Consider the following 22,341-nt stretch of genomic DNA (forward strand, 5'->3'; position numbering starts at 1 on the left):
CTACTCAAAATATAAAGGGAAAAATAAATTCTGGCTTTAAAACTTGAAGCCAGTGTGTAAAATAATGTGAATATTCCTCCTTCAAAAGATGTTAAATGATTTGTTTGTGTGGGGCGAGAAAAAGTTCATTTGGAGAACATGGAGGATGAACATAACATCAGTGACCAAAATAATTACAGGAAATAAAGTTTGTTTTCAAGAGTAGTCATTTTGTCAAATATCTGTACATGGACTGCAGATCTTTATGTTTTAGGAAATGTTACAATTATTAACATATTCTTCCTGAAGCATATAGAAATTAGATTTTCTCCGTACTTGTGTATGAGATTGATTCTGGGGGCGGGGCTAAATATGAGCTTGTGATGTCACTAGGAGCTGCAACTTTTGAACCAATCACATTCAATCATTTGAAGAAAAAAAAACTTTGTGTTTCGCAATCTAGTAAGATAGATAGAAATTATTTGTATTCCGTTACAACACAAGTACATCACAACTGGGTTTCATATTTTTGGAAATTTTTATTTTATTTTTTATTACACACTACACAAGTGATGGAAAAAAAAATTACTCTGACCTAGCGTGAACAAATACTTTTATTTTGTCAGTCAGTAATGAGGAAGTAAAATGGTTTAGTCCGTGTAATCGATAGATGATCTGTAGATGCTGCCACCACAAATGGGACATGTCTCAATCGATACTGAAATCACTGTAGTGGACTAATGGGATTTTTGGAGCAACGTCTGAAAGTGTGTAGTGCAGTGAATAGGGCGTGTGGTTTGGGACACGCCCACATTGGCTTGATTATGGTGTCTAGGTGCACTATATAGTGAATAAGGTGTGTGGTTAGGGACACGCCCACAGTGGCGCGATGATGTTCGTGTGCACTACATAGTGAATAGGGCGTGTGGTTTGGGACACGATCACAGTGGAGTGATGATGGTGTTCGTGTGCAGTATATAGTGATTAGGGCATGTGGTTTGGGGCACGCCCACAAAGGAGTGATGTGTTTTGGTTAGTATACCGTATCAGAAGCCCATTTTTTTAGTGATGAATAATGTAGTGAGCACTACTGAACGAGGCGCCATTACGATAATAGCGGAAATAACCGCCATTTATAGATTAGCAGGTGACTTCCGGTGAAAGAGGAAACGCCCACTGAGGCGAGATATGGAACTAGCAAGGAGCCATTACTAGCTGCGGAAATAAGCGTTTATTCGCGTCTTTTTGTTTCAACACAGCAAACAGTTTCACACGAAAATGTTGTTTATCGGCGTTATCTGAATACCCCCGACATTTTAAAACCGATAAAAGAGAATAAAAAGAGGATGAAAGGCGGAGCGGAGAAAGCGATGTTTTCCCAAAGTTTTCCCCACACGGAGCAGGAGGAAGAGGAGGACGCGCTGAAGGAGGAGGAGGAAGAGAAAAGCGTCTCGGCGGATCCGTTTGTCGTCGTGAAGCTGGAAGACGAGAGAGACGGACCGGAGGCGGAAAGGAGCGAGCGGTCATCAGGCTGCGGGTCAGCGCTGGAGATCAGCCTATTCGCCCCGCTCGAGTCCTCGGAGGACGGGGAGGAAGAGAGACCGCGGCCGCTCACACACACACACCCGGCCTGCTGGCCCTATGCTCCGGGTACATCACCTCCAGCTAACACACCACCTTTCTCATAATGCACTGTGTGTGCGCGCACATGCGCGCAGAATGTTTTCTAAAAAAAATCTTCTGCATGGATCAGTTGCTATTGTCTGCCTAATTTGCATATGCAAAAAATCATTCAACATCATTTGCGTACGTCATATTACCGTGGGATCATTTGCATATGAATGCTGTCTTTCTTTAAATCTTCGCAGCTGAAGATCCAAACCCAAAGTCATTAACCCTCTGTGTGTAGTGCTGTTGTAGTAAACTAATCAGCGACATGCTGGAGTGATGGAACAGAGTCGCTGTTACCGTACCGAAGTTGATTAGTTTACTGCAACGGAAGTGCTTTATTCCTCTTACACCGCAGCCATTGTTATTCATTAAAGAACGACATGTCATACTTTTTATTCCTTTCTGTTTACGTTTAATCTTATGTGACATCCACGATAGAAGTCAGCAGTTTGTGGCTGCGCTGCTGCCACATGCCATCCAATCAGAGCCCAGAAGTTGGCGGCGCCGTGGTGTAAGGTCAGGTTGATGAACGGTGTGCTCCGGTTATGGGTCGCACTGCAGGAGATGTAGATATCCATGAGGCACGCGCTGAACCAAAAGTATCCTGTCAGACAGGAAATCGGGTCTGCTGCAGAGGCGTGGCCATTTTACACGCACAGAGAGAGATCGACACTTTTTTTGATTCCGAGAAAAATTGCAATGTTACAGGAGTTAAAACAACTGTATAAACATATATATGTGTGTGTGTGTGTGTGTGTGTAAAATATGAGATATTTTCATGCTGTGAATATAGGTCCATGTTTCTGAATATCAACCCCACATAATTCACTGTAATTTTTAAACCTCTTTGTCACTGCAGTTCAAAACCCATCCACCAGGTGGTGATAGTATATAGCTACAGCTGTGACAACACGAATGAAGTTCTTTCTTGCTGACACCCAGTCTCAGCACACATTTCGTGATTTTTTTTTAGTATTATTGTTATTTTGAACACATGACTTTTATATATAAAAAAAAAAGATGTCGACGTAAAAAAACTTTACAGAATTGATCGTAGTATCGATATCGTATCGTCAGGTCACTCAACACCAAGTTTATCTAAAGTCAAATTCCTTTAAAAAACTGTGTTTTACATTTGAATTAGTGGTGTTATTTAAGATTCACAGTAATCTAATTTTTAGCCAAAATATTTCACATTTGTGTTTATTTCTGTTTGTTTGTTTCTCCCAGGTCGGGATGAAGACATCGTTTCTCCTCAGAGACGCCCAAGAAGACGCAGGAAGCGGCCGAAACGCGCTCGCCCGAGACGGTGCGGTCCTCCTGCAGCTGTGTCCGGGGTAACGATCGGGTTTCACGCTGACACCTAACACACACTGACGCGTACACACTTGCTGCTTTTACTTAAAAACATCACCATCACACTGAGAGCCATCACTTTCATTTCACATCATTCTCTACATGATATTTTACATGATACTTATTTTTACTTGATTTAAACTTTTTAAAAAACATATTTACATTTTTAAATGTTTTAGTCTGGATGAATTTGTATATATTCATAGATATATAATTGTAAATGATCACCTTGTTATTTTTGTAATAATGTATAAACATTATATATATATGAGCTTAATGCTTAGAGATTGTTGCGTATTTCTATTTTAAGTATTTAATGAAAAAATAATAATAATACACATACTTTGTGTTTAGTCATCCTCTCATTTATTTATTATTTAAATTATATTCGAGTTATGCATTTTCTTTTATTTTAGGTTATAAGATTGACCATTATTTATTTATTTGTTTATTAATTTGTTTTTATTTATTTGTTTATTTTCTTGTTTAGAATAATAGTGCTAAATTTATTTGTTTCTGTTATTAACTCTTAGGGGTATGTGTGTGTGTTTAAGGATGTCATGATGTACTTCCTTTATTAAAGATTACAAGAACGACTGAAATGCAAATGGCAACGAAAATCTAATGATGTTAAAATTTATTTTTCAATCTACGCAAAAACTCTACTCTCATTTCTAATAACAGTGTTCAGCTCATCCCAAAATAATTTAACTCTATAAAATAAAATAAGTCTAATAATAATACGAGTCTCTGGGTCAGGCGAGTCAGCGCGGTTTAGAGCCGCTTGTTAGCGGTGTGTTAGCCTCAGAGCTCCAGAGCGAAACTGCACGTTCAGGATGTTTCACCATGAGCTGAAATTTAAAAATAAATTTTAAAAAAGGTGTGTGTTTATAAGAGCGAGCAGCGGCTGGCGGGAGCGTTAACGAGATTAAAAAGATGGAAACACACGGATTTGAGGTGCTGGACTCGAGGAACTCCGGCCGTGTGTGAAAGGTAATGCTAGATTTGAATTGTTTGGACACTTTTGGTCTCTGAGGTTCCTGATCACGCTGGTGGAAGAGGTGGCGGTGTTTCTTCACCTTTTGGTCCTGGTTTAATATTCCCCAAATAAAATCAGGTCTCGTGTTCTAGGTTAAAATGATGGAGGAAACCGACGACACGGACGAGCCTCCAGACCACGCCCCTCCTGAGAAACGTGCCAGATCCACGCTCTGGGACTTCCCCTCTCACAAGACGCCTCGTTCCGGAGTCTGGGAATACTTTGAGTATTTTATAAACCCGGAAGGCGAGCTGGAAGATTATGGCTTCCCGACATGTAAACTGTGTCAGCTGAAAGTGGCGTGTAAGAGAGGAAACACCTCCAACATGCTGCGGCACCTGCAGGAACATCACGCCTTCGCTTACCGAGAAGCCAAGGTATGGCTGTGTCTCATTTAACGTCTCGCACCACACGCCCTGTTCACTATATACATGCCAATATTGCTCCATGGTGGGCATGTCCCAAACCACAGATATATTCCACATAAACCCTATGATCAATCCCCTGTGGCCGCTTCACTCAGTGTTGTGTGTATTTGTGAATCAGAGAGCAGACGCCCTGTGGCTCGACTTGGACTCCTCTGATTCGGACATGAAGGTGGAGTCAGATGAGCAGGAGCTGGCGGACGACTGGTGCGGTGTAGGGAAGAAGAGCGAAGAGGAAAACGAGGGCGATGACGACGGTGATGCAGATTACAGCGACCACAGAGTCCCGGCTGCTCCGAGACGGAAGAGGCAGGTCCGATCAGCCGTGTGGCAGTACTTTCACTACGACAAGGACAGAAGGCCGAGCTGTAAGATCTGTGGCTGGAAACTTACTGCAGGGTCTTCAGGCAGCACGAGCAACATGAGACATCATCTTCAGAGCCAGCATCAGATCGTGTGTCCTCTCACTAAGGTAGGGGTGTACGTCTGTTCAGATCAGCGTGTTCAAATCTACAGCTCTTTTACACCATAATTCAGTGTTTGTTAAATCACTAAAAACTGTTAGCTTTGAGTGAGAGGCCACACCTACTTCTCCTGGAGTTGATGAGACCACGCCTACTTCACAGGGGTTGATGGAGGCCATGCCTTCTTCTCTTACTCTGATGGAGGCCACACCTCCTTCTCTGGCACTGATGGAGGCCATACCTCCTTTACCGATACTGATAGTCCTATCCTCTTTCAATAAGACTAATAGAGGCCACGCCTTATTTCACTGGGGCTGACAGGCACACAGGCCATGCCTCCTCGTGTTTTATTACATATCTCTCTCTCTCTCTGTCTCTGTGTTTATAGTCTGCCGGTCTTGTTATAACTTTACCTGAAGGAGACGAGCCGATTAAACTGTACCCGCCCTCGACGCCTCGCAAATCCGCCGTGTGGAAGCTCTTCGGCTTCGTCATGAATAACGAGGGTGTGCTGGAAGAGAATGGCTTCCCCATCTGCAGGCTGTGCCACCAAGTCGTCGCGTCCAAAGATGGAAACACGTCCAACATGTACAGCCACCTGCAGCACCACCACCAAGCCGTGTACGCAGAGTTGAAGGTAAAACGCCGCCCTCAGTTTCAGCCACCATTATCAGGGAATAACCAAATTTATCCCACAGCACTGTTGAGTTCTGGATTCTGATTGGTCACAAGGTGTCGCTTAATTAATGCACTCCTAATACGTAGCTCTTGGGTGCTGTTAGGAAACCAAATCATCTTCTGGGTAGAAACAGTGACTCTGCTTCATCACACCACCCGATCGTTGATTATTTTATTCCTCTAACTTATTTTATTCAGACTAACTGCTGACGGGTTAAACTGAATCTTCTTGCCCGAATCCGTTCTGAATCAGTTGTGAATCGGTTCCTGTTGCAGCACGCCATGGCCCCTGCAGGAGCCGAGCAGAGACCGGACCCCTCAGACGCCACGGAGCTCCATCCTCCTGTAAAGCGCAGAAACTCGCCTGTCTGGAGATATTTCGGATTTATTAAAAACTCAGAGGGTGATTTAAAGGAGGACGGGTTCCCACTGTGCAAAATGTGCCATCGGAGAGTGGCGGCTAAAGATGGAACCACGTCGAACATGCTGAACCACCTGCGGCGCCACCACCAGGCTGAGTATGAAGAAGTGAAGGTAAAACCGCTGCGTTGCATTGCGTTGGAGGCGCCATCGTGATCTGACAGCAAATCGTCATGTTTTTTTTTTTTTATTTTATTTTGCAGCTAGCGAATGAAACCTTGCCTGTGATTCGTACGGAGGAAGGAAACGACCTGCCTGAGCTGTTTCCCCCCAGCATCCTGCCCCTGTCCCCCGTCTGGGATTACTTCGGGTACCCGAAAAACGCAGACGGCGTGATTGAGGAGAACGAGCGGCCCAAGTGTAAAGCCTGCCGGCAGTCCATCGTCTCCAAGCAGGGCATTTTATCCAACATGCTACGCCACCTAAAGTTCTATCACAACTCCTTATACGAGGAGCTGAAGTCGAGAACTGGATGGCGCAGGTACAGGCCGTATAAAGAGAGAAGCCGTGCCCCGCCCATTCAGGCCAACCCGGACGAGCTGTACCCGCCCAAAATGGCTCTGAAATCGGGTGTCTGGAAACATTTTGGATATCTGAGGAACTCCAAGGGCATGGTCGTGCCGGACGGGTTCCCGATCTGTAAACTGTGCCTGAGAAAGGTCAGCACGCCCAGAGGATGTACCACCAACATGATGGTCCATCTCCAGAGATACCACTCCACCGAGTTCGCAGAAATGAGGGTAAAAGATGCTTAAAATGCTGCGAAATTATGAGTGAAGTTTTTCGGTGAAACGCGGCCGACAGTCTATGTCAGCTATGTTAATAAAAAAAACTAAATAAACCAAACAGAAAGTCATTTGATTGACATGTCAGATGACTAATCGCAGAGCTTTTCAACAAACACGCAAGATTTACTGTTTACTTGCCACCAAAACATCGTGCTCCTGGGGGAAAAAAAAGCTCATTGTGTCACAAAAAAGCAAGGAGAGCCAATCAGAATGTGGCTTTCAAGATCCTGAAGCTTGTGGCCAGAAAAGTGTCGGTTAACCCACTGAAATTATAGCGTTATATATATTTATATATACACCACCGATCAAAAGTTTAGACACACTCGTTCTTTATTCATTTATGTTTTTTTCCCACATTTTAGAATAATAAAAGTCATCAAAACTATGGACTAACACAAATGGAACTATGGGAATTATGTTGTGATGAAAAAAAAATCCAAAATAATTTAATATTTTAGCATCTTCAAAGTTGACGCCCAAAGTTGATGCCTAGAATTTCCAGAAATGTATTCTTGGAGTTTCCTCACCTGATTTTTTGAGGAATTTCCTTGAGATGCTTTTTAAACAATATTAAAGGAGGTCACACCTATACTGGACACTTTTCGGCTGCTTTTCAGAATATTTCTCTCCCGAGTCGTCTGCCTAAAAAAAAAGATTTTTTATAGTGATAATGAGTCTTTATTGGTCACATATTCATATGCACAGCGAAATTATTTTCTTCACATACCCCAGCATGTCAGGGAGCTGGGGTCAGAGCACATGGTCAGCCATGATACGGCGCCCTTGGAGCAGAGAGGGTCAAGCTCAAGGGCCCAAGAGTGGCAGCTTGGCAGTGCTGGGGCTTGAACCCCCGACCTTCCCATCAGTAACCCAGAGCCTTAACCACTAAGCCACCATTGCCCATAAATAAATAAAATGTTAGTTTTCTAATGAAAGAAACAAATACATTGGCATGAATATATTTTTGTCTACAACACCGATTTCAAACATTTAATCATACACCTTCAGATCAAAAGGTTTTTAAGATCGTGAGAAACGTTTCAATCGAGTGTACACAAACTTTTGACTATTATTGTGTGTATATTTTTGGCTGAATGTGCACATTTCGATTTGTCGGACGGATAAATGGCGTGTTTGAGCAAAGCTGTGTTAACACGCTGCTGAAAACAGTGGCTAGCAGTGGCACTTCCTTTGGGAAGAGAATGTTTATGTAATTAATATCCCGGTCTAGACCCTGTCAGTTAATTTGGTTAAACCTGTTTACTTGATCATTTTCCCAGAAATCCTGTTGAGATAGAAGCAGTTTAGTAAACCGTCTCCTTACCACTTGGGTATTTGGCATATTGTTCGGTGTTGGGGGATGTTGGGTGGTCATTATTATTATTTTTCTTCCTCCTTTTATAGCTGAGCGGTGACGATAACGATGACCAAACCCCACGACAGACCGGAGATCCTTACCCACTTTTCCCACCACAAGATGTCCTTGAGCCCGTGTGGGAGCATTTTGGATACCCGAAGGACGCCGACGGAGTTGTCCAGGTGGACGGGCAGCCGACGTGTAAAATCTGCCAAGTTAAAGTCTCCTGTCCAGGGGAGAGCACCAAATTTCTGTACCGGCACCTGTGGAAGAAACACAACGCTGTGTACTTCGACATCAAGGTCGATATGCGTTTCGCACGTTTCCAACCGTCTTCTGTTGTAAACGTATATTAAAAATGTTAATCTGCTGTCGTCGCATCGTAGGTGGCCACCAGGTCCTTGAGAGGAGAGGATGGACTGGTGGCCCCGGTCCTTTTCCCACCGACTCACAGGGTCAAATCCGCCGTCTGGGAATATTTCGGCTACTTGAAGGACGCGGAGGGGACGGTGGTCTGCGACGGCTTTCCTATATGCAAAATCTGCTACTTAAACGTAGCGGCTAAAGGAGGAAACACCACCAACATGTTCAAACACCTCAAAGATCATCATAAGTCCATCTACGATGAAATCAGGGTAAGAGTCTTTCCTCTCGTAACACTGTGTTAAAAAATTCTTTAATTACTTGACTTCATTTAAACTCCAGTTTCCGGTTATCTCCTGCTCCAGCCCGGCGTTCCTGAGGAAATCGTTCCGGACCACGCATCTTCAATTCTCCATGCTCCAGATGGACAAAACTCCAAATTATGGGAATATTTCGGATACCTGAAAAATCCGGACGGCATCCTGGTAGAAGACGGAGCTCCAGCCTGTAAGATTTGTGGCGTGAAGGTGATGTCGGAAGGCCAGTCCAACATGATGAAACACCTCCAGGAGAATCATGAAGGAGTGTACGCTGAAGTACAGGTACGCTTGTGCAGAACGTGTCATCCTCGTGCCACCCTTGCGCCATCTTTACTTTCTTTCATCCTGACTTCCGTGCTTCTTTCTTGACTTCCTTCCTTTCTTTCCTGGCGTCTTTCCTTGTTTCCCTCCTTGTTTTCTTTCTTGCTTTCTTCCTTCTTTACTTCCATCATTTTTTCCTGACTTCCTTCTTTCCTTCCTGACTTCCTTTCTTCCGTATTGTCTTCCTTCCTGGCTTCCTTCCTTCCTGATTTCATTTCTTTCTTGATGTTCTTCCTTCTTTCGTGACTTCCTTTCTTTCATTCCTGACCTTACATTTCGGACTTTCAGATTATGAATAAAAACCGGGCTACCAGTTCTTCCACCTCTGGAACTGCTGGAATAGCACAGCTACCGTAAATAATATTATAATATATTTATATTTATATTATACGTATTATAATGAGGTGCATGCAAAAAAATACACCACTTGCTAAACTGCAAATATTACACGTTAAATATATATACAGTTATGTGCTTTTTCTATTCTCTGCCAGTTCAGTCACAGCGTCGCCTTTACAGAAGGAGATTTGGTGTCAGTCTGTGGAATAAATTTGCATATATGTAAATAATGAACGCACATTTTTAATTCCACAAATTGGCAGTACTGCAGATATAATCCAGTCCTCAGGTCAGTTGGAGTGTTTAGAAAACTGCCAGTCTTCTTTTAGGAAGCTCTCGAGAACCCGAGCACGGAAGGTGCACCTGAGCTTCCAGAGCTTCATCCACCCACCCAAAACGCGTATCCCGTTTGGGAATATTTTGGCTTCCTGAAGGACACAGAAGGATCGGTGGTGTTTGACGGCTTCCCCATCTGCAAAATATGCCGCCAAAGAGTGGAGTCCAAAGACGGAGACACCAGAAACATGTTCCACCACCTGAAGGCCAACCATCGGAACGTGTACCAGCATATCAAGGTAACGTTCATCTCCTGTAGCATCCAGTGTAGTCCGTAAAGGTGGTGATGGAGAAACGGCTAATCTTTCAAATATTGTCTAAATGTTTTTATAGCCAGCGGTGGAGAAAAGGGTTTATAAGTCCTTTGAGCTCTGTCCACCGAACGGTCGGCAGATCGACATCAGATTATGGGATCACTTCGGATATCCTAAAAACGCAGAGGGCGAGGTTGAAGAAGACGGAGCACCAGTGTGTAAAATCTGCCTTCAGAAGCTCTCGACGTCCTCCAGAGGAGCAAACCTCACCACCAGCATGCTGAGGCACCTCCGGAGGAACCATCAGTCCGTATACGAGGAGGTTCAGGTGACGAGCGTTAGACCTGCTGCTACAAGTCATCGTTCTGTGATTAAAACAGGGATTAGCACGTCTGATTTGTGGCATTTAGGCTTAATTGTAATTTAATATGCTGATTAATGTTAATTTATGCTAATCAACGCATTCCCCGAATGCAGAATATATTTTGGCATGTGTGTTAATAACTCATGGTTTTATTAAATCTCATCCCCTTGTGTATATGAAGGAAAGAGACATGAAGACTGAGCCAAAGACAAGGAAGGAAACAATAGAGGAAGGAAGGAAATATAGAAAGAAAATGAAGGAAAGGTAGAAATAAGGAAGGACAAAAACAAGAGGAAAGAAAGGGAATTAAGGAATAAAGAGTGACAGAATGAAGGACAGAAAGAAGGAATGCATGTGAAAGGGGGGGGGGAGAAAGGGAGGAAGGATGGAAGGAAAAGGGAAAAATTGCAGGAAGTACAGAAACCAGACGAAAAAAAGAAGGAAAAGTGAACAGTTGAAGGAATTTAGGAAAAGTGCTTCATGAAATTGGGAACGAACGCCGACGCACTTTCTCAGAAACGTCGACAGAAATTTAGCTGATGTTGTTCTAATGATCCAAAATTCAGTTACAGCAGCTAATAAAAAGTGTTAAATGTGCATTTCCAGTGCTTGCGCAGTCCGTGCTGCGAACTGACGCTAAACGTGTTCGGTCCCGCCTGTCTCGCTGTCTATAGGAGGCAATCGGAGCCTGGAGACCCGAGTGGAGTAACGAAACCCTCGAGCTTTACCCCCCGACGCAAAACGTCACGTCCTCCGTGTGGGAGCATTTCGGATACCTGAAAGACGCAGAGGGGTCGGTGGTGTGCGACGGCTTCCCCATCTGCAAAATATGCCACCAGAAGGTGCCTTCTAAAGGAGGAAACACCACCAACATGTTCAAACACCTCAAAGACGGTCATCGGAGCGTCTACAACGAAATCCGGGTACGAGTGTAGCTTATTAACACGCTAGTGTTTACCGTAGATTAGCCACGCTCACTTTAGATTGAAAACTGGGCAAATTCTATCAAAGTGTAATTAGAACTTGGATCCCCACTTAAGTCCTCTCTCTCTCTCTCTCTCTCTCTCTCTCTCTCTCTCTCTCTCTCTCTCAGTCCGCAGTGACTAACGAGGTGTTTGAGGATGTTCTATCAGCCGCCGACCTCCACCCGCCCAACAGCCCGTGTGACCCAACGCTCTGGGAGCATTTCGGATACCGCAAAAATGCAGACGGAGTCATGGAAGAGGACGGAGCGCCATTCTGTAAACTCTGCCTTCGGAAGCTAGTGTCGAGAGGAGAGACCACGAGAAACATGAAGCAGCACCTTAAGGAAAACCATAACACTGTGTACACCGAACCCGAGGTACACGGGGGGGGTTGGAATTGTTTTTTGTTTAAGCAGAATTCTTGTCGACTTATAGTTGGTCCTTGGTTGCATTTCTATTGCTGTCTTAAAGACAACACGGAACCAAAATTTAGACACGTCTCTTCTTCTGCAGCGTGACATATTTCAGTATACCCAAGTGAAGCGTCGTTTTGGTGGGCCGGACTTAAACATTATCCATTTACAAGCGTTACAAGAAATGTTTTTAAAAATGTACTTTCTTTATTTGCTATCTGTTAGTTTCACCAAAATAAATTAAATGCTTTGCATTCGCGCCCTCAACCGTTGTTGTTGTTGTTGTTGTTATTACTGCTTTATTATTAAATGATCATGTTTTGAAGTGTGAGGTTTCTCAGGGACATTTTGGATCTTTAACCAGGTCTTTCCCTCTAACAGGAAGTCCTGAGCTCGTTCGTCTTGGAGCTGGACACAGGCACGTCGGACCTTCATCCTCCGACACGGAAGGTGAAGTCGGCCGTGTGGAAGTATTTTGGTTACCCGAGAGACGCGGCGGGGTTGGTTCTGAGTGACGGCTTCCCTATCTGCAAACTCTGTCAAAAGAAAGTGTCTGCTAAAGGAGGGAACACCACCAACATGTTCACGCATCTCCGAGATTATCATCGGACCACGTACAATGAGATCAAGGTATGAAATTTCGTGTTTGTCCCGTTGACATTACCGAGTTCATCTTTTCCAAGACTTTCTTGCAGTCAAACGTTTATAACCTCCTCGTTCACTTGTATAAGGTATAACTAACTACTGTAATGTCTGGAGTATTAGGGCTACCGTAAATACACACTAATAAATGGGCAACTTGTACTTAGGCTCATTTTAATAGGCTGTAATTAAGAACATTTATCTTTGCTGGTCAGCGGGATTCTCCTAGCATTTAACAAGTACTTCCTCTGGACCTTGTTTTTGGTTGAGATTAATTAGATGGAACCAAATGTACATTTATGGAAAAACGTACTAATCGGTCTGATCTTTACTCGTTTCAGGCAACGTTTGATCCTGTGAGGACTGAGAACGAGCTGGAACCCGTGGAGCTTCATCTCCCGACGACGGACGCCCTGTCCCCAGTCTGGAAATATTTTGGATACCCGAAAAATGCAGACGGGTCTCTGGTGTGTGACGGCTACCCTCTGTGCAAACTGTGTCAGCTGAAAGTGACGGCTAAAGGAGGCAGCACGACAAACATGCTCATGCACCTGAGGGCCTACCACCTGGATGTGTACAAGGACGTCAAGGTAAAGTTCAGCTCACCGTTTGTAAATTTTATACTACAGATTGAATTTCAAAACACACACGTCATGTAACAATAGCTTTATAGGGACTAAAGTCATACACCTGCATATTAAGGACCAAAAATACAGCGCTAATTTACACACACGTGCACACACACACACACAAAATGTCATGTAACAATTGTTTTATAAGGACCGAAGTCATACACCTGCATATTAAGGACAAAAAGCACAGTGCTAATTTACACACACATTCATGTAACAGTGAAATTATGGGGACAAAATCATATACATATACTACAGAGCTAGTTTAACAAACACACAATCGGGCACACAAATGTACACACACACACACACATATGTAATTGTCATGATAAGGATCAAGGTCATATGTCCATGGAGACAAGAACTGCAGAGCTAGTTTGCACACACCCACACACACACAATCAGGCACAAAAAGGAAACACACACACAAACCTTGTAATTGTCCTTATAGGGACCATGGTGCCACCAGTATAGTGGGGGGAAAATAAGCTAAATTTACACACTCACATATTCGTATAATTGTGATTATGGGAACAGAAGTCACACGTGCTTTGTGGGGACTCAGACATAATTAAAATGAGTATCATCTGATCTCATCAGTTTTATATGCATGTTAGTGTGTTCATGTACATGTTTTCTTCAGGTTATAAACACTCGTGTGTTTATTCATTTTCAGCCAGCCATCACTAAAAAGTCCATCTACAGACCTTTCGATCTCTATCCACCGAGTGGTCAAGACGACATCAAGTTATGGGATCACTTCGGATATCAGAAAAGCGCCGATGGAGAGCTGAAGGACGACGGAGCCCCGATCTGTAAAATCTGCCTTCGGAAAATGATCAAACCCCCGACAGGCGGGACACCGACCACCAACATGCTGAGGCACCTTCGGAAGAAACACCAGTCGGTGTATAACGAAGTGCAGGTGAAATGCGTTTATCAGTAAGGTACAACTACGTGAAATGAATACGCCGTAAATAATTTCAGCCAAAATGCGAAAGCAAACAAATTTTTTCTTTCATTTAAAAAAATTATTTAAAAAAGTCAAATCTGTTTAACATGTTCATAAGTACGAGATGATTACATCATAGTATCATGCTTTAGTGATGCGTTTTACAGTTACTAAAATAATTATTAACGGTACCAGCTTATATTGGCTCGCTTTTGTATATCAGAGATCGTTAGCTAAGTATAATTACAGCTTTATAAAAATATAGTATTTCATTTAATTATAGCTAGCTACAGTTACACCTAGGGCTTATTGTTAAAAAAAGGTATTAACGCAGTACAGAACCTATATAGCTAACTAGCAACTTAACATCGGGTCGGTTTCTTAGTGTAACGTCTCAATGTCTGACTGTACATCAGGAAGCGATCACCACGCTTAGAACAGCATGGGGTATTGAACCACCGGAGCTTCATCCACCAACACAGAATGTCACATCTGCGGTCTGGCAGTATTTCGGCTACCTCAAAGACGCCGACGGCTCAGTCGTGTGTGATGACTTCCCCATCTGCAAACTGTGTCAGCAGAAGGTGGCTTCCAAACGACGATGCACTACAAACATGTTTAAACATCTGAAGGATTACCACCGAGCCGTGTACGACGAGGTCCGGGTATGTACGCGCAACTTAGGTGCCGTTAAAGCAGACTCTCTTTGGTTAGTCTGAAAATTTTAATTAATAAACAAATCAATAATACGCCGATGATCTCGCTTCGTAGAGTGCAGTTACGAGCGAGACGTTCGAAGATCTTTTCCAGCCGGCTGACCTACATCCTCCGAGCGGCCAGTACAACCCCAAACTGTGGGAGTATTTCGGATATCGCAAAGCGGCAGACGGGGACCTCGTGGAAGACGGAGCGCCGATCTGTAAACTCTGCTTACGGAAGCTGATCTCTAAAGGAGAAACGACGGCGAATATGATGCAGCACCTTAAAGAGAACCACAACGGCATCTACACCGACGTGCAAGTAAAGAATTTGAACGCTTTTAACGCTTTCGTTTATAAACTAGAACACACATGATGTTTTTGATTTTATTGTTCTGTCGTAGAGGGAAGTGAACCCGTTCACCATTGGCGGAGCCACCGAGCTCCCAGAGCTTTATCCACCTGAACACAGAGTCAGGTCTGGCGTCTGGAAATATTTTGGCTACCTGAGGGACACGGAGGGTCCGGCTGACTGCGCAGGCTTCCCTATCTGCAAAATCTGCCTTTCCAAAGTGTCCAATAAGGGAAAGGTCACGGCCAATATGACCGCGCATCTCAAAGATCATCACAGAAGCATCTATGATGACCTTAAGGTTTTAAACTTGTCATATTGTTATCTTTATAATAAATATGGATGCAGCAATGAGCTTTATTTTTTTAAAAGTCTTTTTATTAAAGAACAACGAAGCATCATAATATCGTCAATTATTATATCAAGATTATTATAATTCCAATTTAGCATAATTTTTTATTAAAAAAATTTGTGGGGGGGCCGGGGTTTTTGTTTATTTAGATACCAGACAGAAGGCCGAAAGCAGTGTTGGCTGAAAATCTCCCGGAACTCCACCCACCATCCAAACAGCCTCTGTCTCCAATCTGGAAACATTTCGGACTTCCCAAAAACGCAGATGGAGTCATAGAAGAGGACGGATGCCCGATCTGCAGAATCTGCGGCAAAAAGGTTTCGAGCCAAGACGGAAGGAAAATGATAAGACATCTGCATTTCTGCCATTTCTCTGTGTATGAAGAGTTAAAGGTAACGTCAGGGTTTCAGTCCTGAGTCCTCAGAGTTTAGCATTATGTAACTCACTCGGGAATTTCGTTAAAACTGTAAACAAGTCGGGTATTTTTCAAAATTATGTTTCTGGTAATGTTTTATTGGCTTCAGAAATCTACATCCAGCAGTGCACTTTGTTTTGGCTTATTATGGTCATACTGGAGCTTCCAAAAGGCCCCCCCCCCCCCCCCCCCCCCAAAAAAAAAAAAGTTAAATATTTCATTGCCAGTATTCGAATGTTGCTACAGCCGAAAATTATGCGTCTTAATTCAACTGTCGTCCTCGTCACCAGAACTACACCAGCAGTTATTTCATCTTCTCGTACTGAGAGTAATTAATCTAATCTAGAGCGCAAGCTAGGCTGGATACTAGCTAGCTAGCACTGCTAAGAGTGTTGCTGCATTTTTTAAAACTGTCTGTTTTTGTCTTTCTAGAACGCGATTAGAGCTTCAAAGTTGGGAGTAGACGCGGGAGGCCAACCCACCGACCTTCACCCTCCGTCCAAGAGCGTCCGCTCCTCCGTCTGGGAGTATTTCGGGTACCTGAAGAATCCGGACGGTTCCATTAACGTGGACGGACGTCCGATCTGCAAGATGTGCTTCCATAAAGTGTCCAGTCACGGAGGAAACACGACCAACATGTTCAAGCACCTGGAGGACAAACACGGGCTTAGTCAATAGCGGACGAGCTGACGGAAACGGAGTTTTAAAAAAAGAATAAAAAATCTGGATGCATGTAAATGTTGTGGACGAGAGGAATATGTTTTCAGTTAGTGATTAGTACTGGAGGATTACACGGTTTGTTAAAGGAGGATTCGAGAGAAAGGCTTGATCTCGTGCACATGCTGATGTCATTGTGCCTGGTTTTAAATCAGTTACCTCATATTCACTCTAGAAAATAAAAAACCTAGTCTAGTTCAAATCATGTGTTCTGTATGGCTCAAGAGGTAGTGTTAATACTGTGAATTAAAAATAATAATAAAAAGTCTGTAGTACTGTAGTTCAGTCACGTTTCAGTAAATCAACGCATATGCAGATTGGTCCGTTCCCTTTTCCTATCAGTACTTTTAATCCAAAACTTCCCACCAATAATTTCACTGACTAATAATTATTACAATTAAAACGTTTGGCAACTTTGGACCCCGGTGGAATTCTGACGTGGAGATCTGGGACAGCGGCTTAGATCTGGGACAGCGGCTTAAACCTGGACTTTGAGACAGTGGACAGTAAAGCCGGACATGTACAGTGTTAGTTAGTTTCCATTCACGCCAAAAGTCTGACGTTAAAAGTTGAAGTTCCTCCAACAATGCGTGGCTGGAGACTACGAAATCTAGCACGAAATCATGATGGAGGACTTGGTTGGTAGGAGATGCTGAAGATGTAACAACTTCCTGTTTTTAAAAATAAAGAAAAGTCCAACCAAGATCTGGAGGTGTGCATGAATAAATGCAATGCGAGACAAATTTCAGTGTCACGTTGCTGTTGTGAGTTATTTCTCATGTTTGGTCCTTTCCTTGTCTTTGTCCGTTTTTCTTAACTAAGTTAAAACTAATGACGTGGAAATGTGAGAGAAACGAAGACGTTTTCTGCACGTTCTGGGTTGGTACCGTGCCAAACTCGTCTAGAGCAGGGATTTTCAAACTTCCTGTGTTGACTCTTTTGAAACCGCTCTTTGCTTTCTTCTGGTTTGGTTTTTTTAATTATTATTTATTTATCAGTATGTTTCCATTTTCAACATCAGAACTGAATTCATGAATTTATTCATCTTCAACCATCTTTGTTTTTTGGTGAACTGAATCACTTACTTGTGACATCACCCTCTAGTGGACGAACAGCAAATTACTAATTACTTCTGGCAGTTTACAAGTATATCTCTTTAAAGCCCATGCAGTCTTTCAGATGATTGTGAGCGTCTTAATTGAGTCGACGTTGTGTTTGTTTACACTTGGGAGATGTTCTTTCTCTTATATACGACTCGAGAGTTTGGTTCTGTCTCGAATCTTAGACTAGTTTTACTTGGGATACTGTGCGCATGTAAGTGTAGCTACTGGAAACTACAAAAGATGTGGGAATAAAAATTTTTTTAAAAGACACAGAACTATTTCCAGATAAATCAGTATTAATACTGTACATTTGAAGAAGTCTAAACCGGTATGTCGTGGCATCCTTGAATAACACGTGATTTGGATGAAATGGTGAAATGGAATGATTATGCTCTTTATCTGAACTCGCAGGACAAGAGTAAAACCAACTCTACTGGAGAGCGGCCATCTTGGCCAGTTGAGTGTGAGGTAGAGAGGAGCTTAGCGTCTACACCGTACACTGTACCTCACGGTAAGAGGAGTCCTCCGGCTGCGACCGAGCCAACTGTATTTCATCCTCCTCCAGGCATGGTTAGTAAACTCCTCGGTCAAGAATGATAGAATGGAGTAATCGGTAATACACATTCTGAGCTTGACTCGTACTTCAGATCCAAAACGCGGCCGCTTCGTCCGTGTTCGGATGCCTGTACTGTTTACCAAGTCCCAAGTCTTAAATAGTCTGAGTTAAAGCTGACCTTTTAGCATTTTCCTCTCCTCAGATTTAGACTGTAATGTGTACTACTTTTAATTTCACTGTTCCATTCCACAAGTTACTCCACGTGATTGTGTTTGTTTTGTTTTGTTTTTTTTATCACAGGAGAGCGCAAGAGTTGCTGAAACACAGCAGAACGTACTGCTCGAGGTCCTCAGCTACTGCAGGGTAAACTTCCTGCTCAACATTTACATCATGGGTGTAAGCGTTACCGCCCAATTTATGGCACTGAACCGATACGCGGTATCTGTCTTGGGCAGGTACCAACCAAAAATGGTGGTGGATTGGATATTGGAGAAAACGTATCGGATATATCGGATCCTTAAACTAATGGCAGACAACTTTTCTTTCGGAACTGGAAATGTCTATACATTTTATATATATATATATATATATATATATATATATATATATATATATATATATATATATATATATATATATATATATATATATATGTGTATATATTCAGAAAGCAGCAGCACACCTCATCTTCAACCAGCCCGAGAGAACCCATGTCACACCCCTCTTCATCTCCCTCCACTGGCATCCTGTAGCCGCCCGCATCAAATTCAAGGCCTTGATGCTCACCTACAAGACCTTGTCTGGAACAGCACCCTCCTACCTCAACTCTCTCCTGAAGGCTTACTTTCCCTCACGCAATCTGCGATCAATCAACAACCGATGCTTAGTAGTGCCTACTCAACGTGGCTCAAGGTCCCTTTCAAGAACATCCAAACTAACTGTTCCTCAGTGGTGGAATGAACTTCCAACCTCAATCCGGACCTCAGAATCTCTCGCCATCTTCAAAAAACAGCTAAAGACCCACCTCTTCCGTAAACACCTAACCAACCCATAAAAAAATAAAATAAAATTTACTCTGCCACTTACACCTCTAGTCTGCGCACTTTGCTTCTTCTGGAACTCAATTAATGGATCTTGTATGGTAGCACTACTTGTATTGTTCTCTGCTTATTATATAGCTTTGCTTGTATGTCCTCATTGTAAGTCGCTTTAGATAAAAGCGTCTGCTAAATGAATAAATGTAAATATATATATATATTTTTATATATATAACATTTCCAGATCTGAAAGAAAAGTTGTCAGCCATTAGTTTAAGGATCATTCATTCATATATATATATATATATATATATGTGTGTATATGTATGTGTATGTGTATATATGTGTGTGTGTGATATGGTACTTTTTGTTTTGTTAGGATTGATTATATTTATATGTTATTATATGACCGTGTACAATGTGTCATTGAAGTACTTCAGGTAAAAAGAAAGGATCATCTTTAACCATTCCTAATTCTCCAAATGCACTTGAAGGAATCGAGGAGTTAGGTTTTCTCCATCTGACCCCCAATAAGAAATGTTTGGATGCCCCTGACCACGTGCAGAAAAAAACTCAACAATCCTTTTGTGTGTAACTTAAGCCTCAGACATTATTTCAATAATAAAATCCTTTACTTTCCCCCCTTTACTTTCCAGTTCTTGCATGCAGCAGTGCAGAGGCTCGAGCAGAAGATCGACAACCTGCAGTCCAAACACAGGAATCCAGAGATCTCAGAAGAGGTAGTGCAGCTTTCACCTTCACTTTCTCGAATTACTTCAGGTTAAAAAGAATAAAAGATCATGTGGCCATCGGCAGGGTTTGTGATACACCACGTACATAAAGCTACTCGTATCACACTGGAAACATGAGAGCTCGATCAAACCAGACGTCTCCACTAATTCCCAGAACGGCAGAGGAATCGAACGTAGCTTTGCTGCTGTAAATTCGAGCAGATTTCAGGGTTCTTGTGCAGGATGCGTGTTATTAAACACCACAGGTGGGGGGTCAGGGTCAGTTCTGTCAGTCAGCCATGCAATCATTGTGCATGTGGTTTATTCAGAATGGAAAGACAGGACATCGTTCAGGGTCTGTTGTTGATTTTTTTTTTTTTTTTTTTTTTTGACAGCCGACTGTGGCAGTAGGAGACTGTCAGCTCTCCTGGTCCCTGGTTCAGCGTCTCGGGCCTTCACCTCAAACAGAACACCTGGGAAACCCTGTAGGGGGGTGGGACTCGGCGAACGTCCTTCCGCACAACGTCGGTGGAAAGAGGAGCCAGCGTAGGAGACAGCGAGCTCAGAGAGTGTCTGAGCCAAAACAGGAAGCGGCTGTAGATGCTAAAGAGGAGGATCCGCGAGATAATGACACGCAGAAGAACGACAGAGCGAAGCGTCAGAGAAAACAAAGGAAACGTCGCGCTGCAGCTAGATCTGAACCCGAGGAGGCGCCAAGCATAGAGGAGAAGAAGAGAACAGTAATGCACAGAGTTCTGGATAGTGATTGGTCAGAAGGTGTTGATTAGTTTTCTATAACAGAAGCTCTGACAGTAGCGCAGGTTTATATTAACGTGCTCGTTCTTGTATATCGTTTCTATAGCAACAGCTCGTTTGTAGGGACGTGTACGACGTACGTTTTACGTCTTCAGGATTGAGGAGTTTATGCTTTGCGGTTTCTAGGTAACGTGACAAACTGTGTTTTATTTGTGTCTTAACTTCAAGACAGGGAAAAAGAGAGTTTGCTTTGTTGCAACGTTTAAAGGGGAGCTGAAGTGGATACCTTCAGCTGAGGGGGAGGAGACAGGCCGCTTTTCCCACCAGGAGAGATGATCTGCCTTTATAAAGGGGTTACGTAAATCGTTAAAGCCAAATAGCATTGTATACCCTACGTAGTGCACTACAGTAAGTGTCTGCCACTAGGGGACGGATTTAAAGCAAAATGAATTAATTTTACACCACAGCGCTGTTGAATTCTCGATGCTGATTGGCTGACGGACGTTCTGAGGTGTGCAGTTAATCTTCAGCTAAAGTAGTTCCAGTCAGGTCTTGACCGCATTATGGTTTCACCGAGTGAACTGAAATAACGAGAAAGTTAGCCTATTGTCCACTGCAGCACACACACTGCTAACAACAAACATCATGACAGAAAATTTCCATTTTCCAGAAATAAGTAGGGAATAACTGATGACAGGCCGGTGAATTATCAGAAAAATAATGCGCACCCGGGGTGGTAATGGGGACGCGAGGCGAAGCGGAAGCTTGAGCCATTGATATGCAGTTATTGGAGGGAGAGTATCAATATTCATTTATTTATTCATTGTATTTTCTGCTGTAATAAGAAATGAAAAATCCTGTGAATAAGTAGGCCTATCGAAATTTGTTTGTTTGTTCTATTTTTATATTATCAGCATGAAAAGAAAAAAATCTGTGAACTCTCTCTCTCTCTCCAGTAACTGCATATCAGTGGCTCCAGCCTCCATTACTATATCTACTATCTCTATCTCATGGCTGACGCTATGCTCTGACCCCAGCGTCCTAACATGCTGGGGTATGCGAAGAAAAGAATTTCACTGTGCATCTGTATATGTGACCAATAAATTCTCATTAAAACGAATTATCCGTTGAATTATTAGAAAATAACGCAGACCTGAGGAGAAACTGTCTCCGCTTCGCACCGCATTCCCACCTCAGTTCTGTGTTATCTTCTAATAATAATAGAAAAGGAATCATTTTAGCCTTCAGTATGTTGAAATAGTATAATTACTATTACGAACAGTGAGATGTAACCATAGCAACAACTGTGATCGTAGCTTTTTTTTTTTTTAATTTAATGACTATTTGTATTCTCTCATCTTTCAGTTATAAAGAATAACGCAGTACACGTCTGACGTGTCTCAGGACACGCCGTGGGAGGGGAGCTCTTCTTTACCGCGTGTGATGGATGCTCTCGTTTCACACTTCGCCAGGATAAAGCTGATCTGTTTTTATTGTCTGAATATAACATTTAAATAAAGATTCATTGTGGGGTTTTTTTCATAAT

The 22,341-nt window shown here is 42.8% G+C and overlaps 2 protein-coding genes across 3 annotated transcripts; both read left to right on the plus strand.

Moving 5' to 3' along the window:
* The first annotated feature begins 28 nt into the window (after positions 1–28).
* On the plus strand, positions 29–17,620 carry LOC128619687 (uncharacterized). 2 transcript variants are annotated; one of them, XM_053644018.1, is made up of 22 exons: positions 29–1,629; positions 2,881–2,987; positions 4,138–4,422; positions 4,592–4,942; positions 5,323–5,571; positions 5,889–6,146; positions 6,236–6,772; positions 8,225–8,479; positions 8,564–8,812; positions 8,906–9,142; positions 9,850–10,095; positions 10,190–10,438; positions 11,149–11,397; positions 11,568–11,816; positions 12,234–12,482; positions 12,836–13,084; positions 13,803–14,051; positions 14,495–14,743; positions 14,850–15,098; positions 15,181–15,429; positions 15,630–15,872; positions 16,328–17,620. In XM_053644018.1, the coding sequence occupies exons 1-22, from the start codon at positions 1,326–1,328 to the stop codon at positions 16,571–16,573; spliced, it is 5,808 nt and encodes a 1,935-aa protein (XP_053499993.1). In that variant the 5' UTR covers positions 29–1,325; the 3' UTR covers positions 16,574–17,620. The 2 variants fall into 2 exon arrangements, with proteins under 2 accessions (XP_053499993.1, XP_053499994.1); XM_053644019.1 differs by lacking the exons at positions 5,889–6,146; positions 6,236–6,772 and having other exon boundaries at positions 16,328–17,618.
* On the plus strand, positions 17,289–22,303 carry si:zfos-905g2.1 (uncharacterized). The gene is made up of 6 exons (XM_053644023.1): positions 17,289–17,376; positions 18,127–18,285; positions 18,572–18,667; positions 19,965–20,048; positions 20,435–20,816; positions 22,161–22,303. The coding sequence occupies exons 1-6, from the start codon at positions 17,344–17,346 to the stop codon at positions 22,187–22,189; spliced, it is 783 nt and encodes a 260-aa protein (XP_053499998.1). The 5' UTR covers positions 17,289–17,343; the 3' UTR covers positions 22,190–22,303.
* Positions 22,304–22,341: the final 38 nt, after the last annotated feature.

Source organism: Ictalurus furcatus, chromosome 15 (assembly GCF_023375685.1).
Source record: "Ictalurus furcatus strain D&B chromosome 15, Billie_1.0, whole genome shotgun sequence".
NCBI classification, from domain to species: Eukaryota; Metazoa; Chordata; class Actinopteri; order Siluriformes; family Ictaluridae; genus Ictalurus; species Ictalurus furcatus.